This window comes from Gambusia affinis, linkage group LG06 (genome assembly GCF_019740435.1).
Source record: "Gambusia affinis linkage group LG06, SWU_Gaff_1.0, whole genome shotgun sequence".
Lineage (NCBI taxonomy): Eukaryota > Metazoa > Chordata > Actinopteri > Cyprinodontiformes > Poeciliidae > Gambusia > Gambusia affinis.
The window spans coordinates 11,210,783-11,219,774 of NC_057873.1; the positions used below are offsets into that span (position 1 = coordinate 11,210,783).

An 8,992-nucleotide genomic window follows, 5' to 3' on the forward strand; every position below is an offset into this window, starting at 1 on the left:
AATACAATGCTCTGTCAGAAACAACCAATCAGAGCCAGAAGGAGGGTCTTAGTGCTGTCAATCAGGCTCATGAACACTCTTTTGCTGTCTGCTACACTACAGCTCCAATGTCCAAACTAGTTAGCATGACCACTGATGAAGGTGGATAAACAGTTTTTTCTCTGGCATTAGCACATTGAGTAGCACGTACACGAGATTCATTCACAGCACTAAGACCTTCCTAGTTCTTGATTTAACAAGGGCTGCAATTGTAACTTTTCAAACCAGGTGGGTTTGAAATCATCCTTTGGAAACAGCAGTTTGTTTCCTCTGATAAGCTACTGAATATGTTTTTTCCTCATGTGAAATATTTAAGTGCGACAACAGAGCAAATAGCGAAGACATCAAGAAGGGGGCAAATGCAGTCATGCATTTTAAAAGCATAAAACAAATATAACATCCATGGTCACAAGTATGGAAACTTTTTTCCCCAGCACTCTGTGTTCTTAGTAAGCATCTGGTCTACATAGTATTTATGATCCAAACAGCTTCTTAGTAGCTTTCATTTAGAAGGAGTGGCATTATCCAATTAAAGGACCAGCCTACTTTTTGTAAAAACAAACAGAATTTCTTGATGACTAGAAGAGGAAATAGGTATTGAGGCAAGTCAATGTTGGTAAAATTGCTTTCAAAGCACAAAAAAAAAAAAACATCCACCTTTCACCTTTATTTTCTACCAATGGGCAACGGTAAGGAGCTGATGTGACATAAAATGTTAAGAGGGCTATAAAAAGTATTCAAAAACAACAGATTGCCTGTTGACTTTTTTTCATGGTTTGGTGTTAATAATTACTCTAATAAACAAACTGCTGAATCTGCATATTACCCCATCTGATCAAAGTTCCCAGTTTAACTGACCAACCTGAACCGTTCTACCCAGCTTTTTCATTACATCAACGTGCCTGAAACCCAGCAGGCTTCACTTGAAGCTGCAGATGTTGTGAGAACTGAGAAAAGTTTCAGGTTTGACTAAAAGGAGCGATGGCGGAACCCTCATCAGAAAACGTGACCATCAACAACCCTGCCGACATTGCTGTCATCGCTGGATACTTCCTGATGGTCATCGGCGTTGGCGTTTGGGTGGGTTTTTCAGACAATGTGCCTGATGATTATGAAGTTAGGGAAGAAATGGATAAAGTGGGTATAAGCATGAAAACTTTTGACCTCTCTGTGTGCTGTAGTCCATGCTTCGGACCAATCGTGGGACGGTGGGAGGATATTTCCTGGCAGGACGGTCAATGGCTTGGTGGTCGGTGAGTCTAGAAGGCAACGGTACCTTGACCTTTGATCAAAAGTAATATGAGCTGGTTTGTTAGAAAAATAAGGAAGAATTGCAGCACAGAGGTGCTGAGGGATGATTTTAGTGTAAGGTGTCCAATCTTGTGATTCTAAAGAACATCTCAAGGTTTCTTTATGAATGCCAATTGTTGTTTTTACCAAGTTGCACAAACTGATTTCCATTTTTAGATGTTGCCTTTTGTGTGAAGTTTCTGGGGTTTTTTATTGTTTTGTTTTTTTAACCGCAGAAACTTCTTTGTATTTTGTTCAGGATAAGTTCTGTGAAAACAAAATTTGTGGTATTTTACACTGTTCATGAACACAGAATTATTTGAAGTATATCTTTGAATTATTTTCCTAAAAGAAAAGATTTTGTTCCTACTGTTGTCTTATTGCATTCCCATGAATCCTAGCGGTGCTGGGTGCGTTTGTGTTGCAGGTTGGTGCGTCCCTGTTTGCCAGTAATATTGGGAGCGGCCATTTTGTGGGCCTGGCAGGAACCGGGGCAGCGGGGGGCATCGCTGTGGGAGGCTTCGAGTGGAACGTAAGCAGTGTAGCTGAAAACATGCGGACGCTGCACAACATGCAGATTAAAAAAGTCTTCACACCTCTGAAATGTTTTTACATTTTGTCAATAAAACACTTTGGAGTACTGTAATCTTTTTTTTATTGGGATTTTGTGTGATTTACCAACACAAAATAGTGTAGAACTGTTAATTGAAAAGGCAACCCCCACCCAAAAAAAAACATATAATGTTGGTTTAAACCATCATCATGCGTGTATGTGTGGATTTGGTTGCTTTCACCTTTGACAGGGATCTTTTATTTACAGAAAATATAGAAAGTCACGAGTCATTTTCTTTTCATTTATTGATACCCTACTTAGTTTTGATCTATCACATAAAATCCTAATAATCATCAGGGTTTCTTTGCTTGGTGAAGCCAGTACAGCAGAGTCATGTGAGTTGGGGCTACATATTATTTTGTGCTTTATTTTATCAGGCTCTGTTCATCGTGTTGCTGCTGGGCTGGTTGTTCGTACCCGTCTACCTCACAGCCGGGGTAAGACATTCAGTCTGTGCTCTCATTTGCTCAGAATGACCCCGCCGTTCAATGCTGTGATGGACTGAAATTCCCCCAAAGGTGATCACGATGCCTCAGTACCTGAAGAAGAGGTTCGGCGGGGCCAGGATCAGCCTCTACCTGTCTGTTATCTCTCTCTTCCTTTACATTTTCACCAAGATCTCAGTGAGTCAAGCTGTCCGGTGAGTAAAACTCCACATATTGTGTTGCTTACTCTGATCCGTCTGTTTCTTCCCTCCAGGTGGATATGTTTTCTGGAGCTGTGTTTATCCAGCAGGCGTTAGGCTGGAATATTTATGTGTCTGTCATCGCGCTTCTGTTAATCACAGCCTTGTACACTGTCACAGGTAATATAGCAGTGTGGTTTTCAATTTATTCTTCCCCTAGAAGAGATGTGTGAAATCTTTCAGCAACATTATCTCACACTGCGAATTGTAGAAAAAAAAACAAAGGGACAGGTATTATGCAAAATTCGTATTATAATACTATTCCTTCATCACAAACATACCTGGAGTGTTGCTTTGATTCTTTCATGCATGTTTGAGGAATCCCTGATTCTCCAGTGGCAGCGATTCACCTGGTGGAGTTACATCTGAGCTCATCTTACACTGCATAATGACGGAAAGAGCAGGAGCTTCTTAAAGAGACAGAGACCATTTTCCAGGCGTCAAATTGCAAAATCAACTTCCTTTTAAGTTATGTTTGATCTATGCAGCTTTTTTTTTTATAACATATGAAGATAACATAACTACTTGATTTTGCTATAAAAAAATTAACAGTGGGATTCATTCATTTTACTAAATATGATAAGAATTGTCCATACTTCTTGCATTTTGTTGAGCGTCTGATAACAAACGGCTTCAACGTTTTATCGTCTATCTTCAAGTCTCTGTAATTTTCTTCTTTTTTTCTCCGAAGAGTTTTTGTGGCGCTGGTGGCTCGTATTTTTGTGACAGTAGGCAGACAGGAGGGAGGGCAGAAGACATGCGGCAAGGGTCGTCGGGACCGGGAGTCGAACCCGCGACATCTGCGTCGAGGGCTGGGGCCTCCAAGCATGGGGCGTGCTAACTAACCCCCTGCGCCACCACAGCACACCCCAATTCTCTATAATTTTCTAAATTGTTTCATTATGCATGGTTCCCAGGTGGCCTCGCAGCCCTAATGTACACAGACACTTTTCAGACGTTTGTCATCATCGCTGGGGCTTTCGTCCTTACTGGCTTCTGTGAGTAAAAACATTCATGGGTCTCATCTGTGTTCTTTCTGGTTTCTGCAAATAAGAAGGTGAACACATTGTTCATAGCGTAGAAAATGCATCCTGGTTCAGAATGAAGACAAACACAGAAATGTTTGCAAAGTGGCTATCAACAGTTTGTTCTGATTAAACAGATGATTCACACTTTCAGTTAGGACAGCCTGACACTGTGAGAGAGCAACAACCACTATCAAATCTGTAATCAAACTGACGCCAAGATGGCTTTTCTGGGATTCTCTTCCCCCACCTGTCATCTTCAGCCTTTGCTAAAATCGGCGGCTACGGCGCCCTGCTTACCAAATACTACTCTGCCATTCCGAGTAACTTCTCCTCCCTGGACACGCAGCGCTATAACATCTCCTCCCAGTGCTACACCCCGAGACGGGACGCCTTCAGCCTCCTTAGGGACGCGACTGTGGGGGACCTTCCCTGGCCTGGTGTGGTGTTCGGGATGACGATAGGGGGGATCTGGTACTGGTGCTCTGATCAGGTGAGCAACACCATGTGAGCTGAACTGAAACAAACCAAGTCTCTTCAAACTCTATGTGCAGAACCAGAGATGGAAGGGAAAGGCAGCAATGATGCATCCTCGGGGTTTTAATGCACTGCAGCACATTCTGCTGTTAAACATTTGTTGGATTTAAGATTTGGGCAAAGGGCAGTGGAATGTATTAGTTCAGGGATGAGCACTTAAGGGTAATTAATCATGTGGGGGGAAAAAAAAACACTACATCCTCTGTTAGATCTTAGGTTTTACAGATCAGAGTGGTTAAACTTTAAAGTAATCTGATCCTGAACAGACTGTAAAATATAACCACAGAAAACTGTGGCAGCAAAAAAGCCTGAAAAAAAAAGAATCTACTTTCCATCTTGGGAGGTTTGCCGTGATGTTTGGTTTTTAGCAGAGGTAACAGTCCCAAGGTTTCCCCCAGTGTATTTTAAGCCTGGCCGGACATCAGGCTTTCCTTGGGCCCCCACCAGGTTAAGCTTTGCTTATTTATTTTAGGTTTTTAAAATGTTTGCATTTTTCAAGACTTATTAGTCTGTATTCAAGCATTAATCTTCCAACAACACATAATTATCAAGCGGCATTTTCAAATCTCCTGTCAACTGTAAACATTTTTTAACTCAAAAACACAGCAGGCCGCTGAATGAATGATTGCCCTAGTGGCCCAACCACCGGGCAAGTTTTTTTGGGGGAAACCGTGAGGAAAGTCTTGAAAATTTATGTTCAGCATCTGATATTAATGAATGTTTATTCATAAATACATTTTGGAAATTGTTTACCCCCTATTCTCTCACTTCCCAGTAACAAAGCCATCGGTGGAATCCATGTTTGTCCATGCTTGTTCTCATCTCCAGGTGATTGTCCAGAGGTGCCTGGCAGCTCGTAGTCTCAGCCATGTGAAGGCTGGCTGCATTGTGTGTGGATACCTCAAACTGCTTCCCATGTTCCTCATGGTGTTCCCCGGCATGATCAGCAGGATCCTCTACCCAAGTAAGTCGCCAAAGCAACTGATCACAAGACCCCTAAAAACCTGTCTGAATGGATTCAGTCTATAAAATCAGACTCTAAAGTAGTCCGTAAGGCCAGACTTTACTTTTTGAAGGGATGAGAAAATAAAAATACTCCCAGTTAGGAGTTTTATTTTATTTTATCTGTACAGTTAGTCATAAAATTTTATTATGGGGGGGTTCACACAATTGGCTTGTCTGAACAAACTCTTCAGTGGTTTGACCAACAGGTCTCCATGTACATGATGGAGTTCCTCAGGGCTCAGTCTGTACACAGTCTTAATATAAATGTGCTTTGTCTTCTTGGAAGCAGTTCCAGAAAAACATGAAGCTGAAGGTGCTGTTGGCACTCCTGGGGTTTAAGGCTGCTCTGGGTGATTTTAAGAAGTTATCATTTGTCTGTAAATGTTTTACTTGAGGAATCTTTTTTACTAACTTACATTACATTACTTGCCAGTCTCTACCAGGATTCTCCTTTAAAGGAGATTTTTAATCTCAGGGGGATTTGCTTGGTGAAATAAAGGTTTACAACCAGTGTCCCAGAAAACATCTGAAGTTTGCTGATGAAACACATGACTTCATCTCAGCTATAGACATAAAGCATAAATCTAATCATGTTTCTGTCTCTTTGTAGATGAGGTTGGCTGTGTGGTCCCAGAAATTTGTAAGGAGGTCTGTGGAACCGAAGTGGGCTGCTCTAACATAGCTTATCCTAAACTGGTGATTACAGTCATGCCCAGTGGTAAGAATGAATACAGATTGGAAGAGTACATACACTATTCTTTTATAAGGATGTTACAGTGAGGAAAATGAGTATTTGAACACCCTGCGACTTTGCAAGTTCTCCCACTTAGAAGTCGTGGAGGGGTCTGAAATGTTCATAATCTAATAAAGAATCAGAAAATCACAATGTATGATTTTATTTGTGTGCTACTACTGCAATTAAGTATGTGAACACCTGTGAAAATCAATGTTAATATTTGGTACAGTAACCTTTGTTTGTAATTACAGAGGTCAATCATTTCCTGTAGTTTTTCACCAGGTTTGCACACACTTCCACACAAATCTTCTCTTGAACAGCCGGGTTTCTGGGATGTTTGAGTAGTTTCCCACACATCTACTGTCCAATTCAATTCATTATCTGACCCAGACTGTCACATGTAAAGCAATTAGTGAGGATGTTCTAGAACAATCCAGAAACCAGGAAGGCTTCAGCCTGAAGTGGAAACTACTGGAACTCCAGCGTCACTGTCCACAGTGATACAGGTTTAAGACAATCCACAATAAAATTCGAGTGCAGCGCTTGTTTTTATAAAGTTGCACATGTTGAACATTCTTTAACGCATCAGAAATGACCAGGACCTTTATGCTCCAATGACTGTGTTCATACTTCAGGTCGTAAATTCTCACCAGGTTTTCGTTTTTAAGTTTCACCCTGAGTGTTCGTCTGTCTCTGTCCAGGACTGCGAGGGCTGATGCTGGCTGTCATGCTGGCAGCTCTCATGTCTTCTTTGGCATCCATCTTTAACAGCAGCAGCACCCTGTTCACCATGGACATCTGGACCCGCATCAGACCACAGGCCACCGAGCCGGAGCTCATCGTTGTAGGCCGGTAAATGGATCATATATGAACAACAGCAGCCCAGTTACAGTGCCTTGCAAAGTTGTGCCTTTAAGTTTTCCACTTAGGGAACACATACTGCTCTCTTTTGCTTAAGATTTGAGGTCATAGACTAACCAATTGGAGCATAATTGTGAACTTAAAAGTCAAGTCAATTTTATTTGTACACCATATGGTGCCATATAACATAATACAGTAAGCAAATATGAAGCAGTAATACACATTAGATTTTGTCAAATTTCTTCATCAAAGTCATCAAGAAAATATACAGCAAATATATTGATCAATGCTCCAGTTGTTATGAATCAAAGGCAACTCTTAACAGGTGTGTTTTGAGTCTTGATTTAAAAGTGCTTTGTCTGTTATGCAGTTATCTCGAAGTTTGTTTCGGATGAGTGGAGAATAAAAATTGAATGCTGCTTCTAAATGTTTCATTGTGGGAATGCAGAGTAGACTAGAAACAGAAGACCTGAGTGATCTGGAAGGTAAAACGATGCCTGGCTTTCAATGATGATAACAAAACTGAAATTTTTTAATGCAAAATGCTCACTGTGATGAAAACTCTCCGCATGATGTGCAAGATGAAACATGGTGGTGGCAGCATCATGGGACAGGGAAACTGGCCAGAGTTAATGAAAAGGATCCAGATTCCTTGCAGCTGTAACTCCATGGCTCTACAGAGCATTGACTTGAGGATGTGGTGTAACATTAAGGAACACAGACGCATGAATGTACAAATTGTGAAAAAAACAAACAAAAAAAACACCTCATGGTTATAAATACTGCCCTGCGACAGACTGGCGACCTGTCCAGGGTGAACCCCACCTCTCGCCCTGGACGCAGCTGGAGATGGGCACCAGCAACCCTCCCGACCCCATTAGGGACCAGAGTGTTTAGAAAATGGATAGATGGATGGATATAAATACTATAGCAGGGTCCTACATCTATACAACTGTATGCTGTTCCTCTGCTCTTCAGTGTCTGGGTTCTGTGTATTGTGGCCATCAGCATCTGCTGGATCCCCATTGTTCAGGCAGCGCAGAGCGGTCAGCTGTTTGACTACATCCAGTCAGTCTCCAGCTATCTGTCTCCACCCATTGCCTCCGTCTTCCTGCTGGCTGTTTTTGTCAAACGGGTCAATGAAACAGTAAGAAAGGATACTCTGATATTAGTTTATTTCAAGTCATACTCTTTAAACATAAACACAATGTTGTTTTTTTTCTCTCCCCTGAATCTGCAGGGAGCTTTCTGGGGCCTGGTTGGTGGTCTGGCGATGGGTTTGTGTCGGATGTTGCCTGAATTCTGGTTTGGTACCGGCAGCTGCATTTTCCCCTCTCAATGCCCTTTCCTGGTGTGTGGCATCCACTACTTACACTTTGCCATCATCCTGTTTACCTGCACATCAGTGCTGGTGCTTCTGGTCAGCTTCTGCACAGAGCCCATTGAGGATAAACATGTAAGTGAGAAATTTAAAGGATGGGTCAGGCTGCAGAAAATGACAAAATCTTTTGTTTCTCTCAGCTTCATCGTCTGGTATTCAGTCTACGTCACTCTAAAGAGAAGAGGGAGGATCTGGACTGGGAGCAAGAAGAAAGAGCCAGAAGAGCCCGCAAGGAGGCGAAGGAGAGGATGAGAGAGAAGGCTAATGTAGTTACAGGTGGGCAATAAGTAAGTAACACAAAGACAGACAAAAAAAAAATCAATTACAAACATACATTATTTCTTTTAGAAACCGAGCATGATAAAAAGTCTGGACTCTGTCGCCTGGTTGGTCGATTCTGTGGACTTAATGGAGACCAACAAGTTCAAGATGAGGAAGCAGCCGAGGATCTAGAGCCTCAGATGCCCGACATCAGTGAGAAAGCAGTGTGGAAGCACACCGTGGACTCCAACGCTCTGGTCATGATGGCTGTTGCAGTTTTTATGTGGGGATACTTTGCTTGACTGAATCATTTTGTTCCGAGCTGAAGGTGGTGTAGCTGCGGTGTGATCGCATCTGCTGCAGATTACAGAACTGGAGTAAATCTTCAAATAAAACCTTGTCGCCATCTGCTGGCAGTGTTTTGTTATTGCACCAGAGTGAGCTCTGAAACTCTTGGAAGCAAGGTCAGATGTTAACAAAAAATATACTTTACAACAAATATATATAAATTATCTTTTAATGTATAATTTCACAATAAATAAGGCATTTAAGGTTTTCT

At 41.8% G+C, this 8,992-nt stretch overlaps 1 protein-coding gene across 1 annotated transcript; it reads left to right on the plus strand.

The window, feature by feature from the left end:
- Nucleotides 1–698: 698 nt before the first annotated feature.
- On the plus strand, nucleotides 699–8,832 carry slc5a2 (solute carrier family 5 member 2). The gene is made up of 15 exons (XM_044118821.1): nucleotides 699–1,119; nucleotides 1,221–1,292; nucleotides 1,757–1,861; nucleotides 2,320–2,379; nucleotides 2,461–2,565; nucleotides 2,642–2,747; nucleotides 3,545–3,625; nucleotides 3,916–4,145; nucleotides 5,018–5,153; nucleotides 5,805–5,912; nucleotides 6,632–6,782; nucleotides 7,770–7,938; nucleotides 8,032–8,247; nucleotides 8,313–8,448; nucleotides 8,521–8,832. The coding sequence occupies exons 1-15, from the start codon at nucleotides 1,021–1,023 to the stop codon at nucleotides 8,733–8,735; spliced, it is 1,989 nt and encodes a 662-aa protein (XP_043974756.1). The 5' UTR covers nucleotides 699–1,020; the 3' UTR covers nucleotides 8,736–8,832.
- The last annotated feature ends 160 nt before the right edge of the window (nucleotides 8,833–8,992 follow it).

Coding starts and splice junctions, on each gene's coding strand:
- slc5a2 (XM_044118821.1), top strand. CDS start 1,021: ATGGCGGAACCCTCATCAGAAAACGTGACCATCAACAACCCTGCCGAC. Junction 4,146..5,017: donor GGTACTGGTGCTCTGATCAG/GTGAGCAACACC, acceptor TCTCATCTCCAG/GTGATTGTCCAGAGGTGCCT. Junction 5,154..5,804: donor CAGCAGGATCCTCTACCCAA/GTAAGTCGCCAA, acceptor GTCTCTTTGTAG/ATGAGGTTGGCTGTGTGGTC.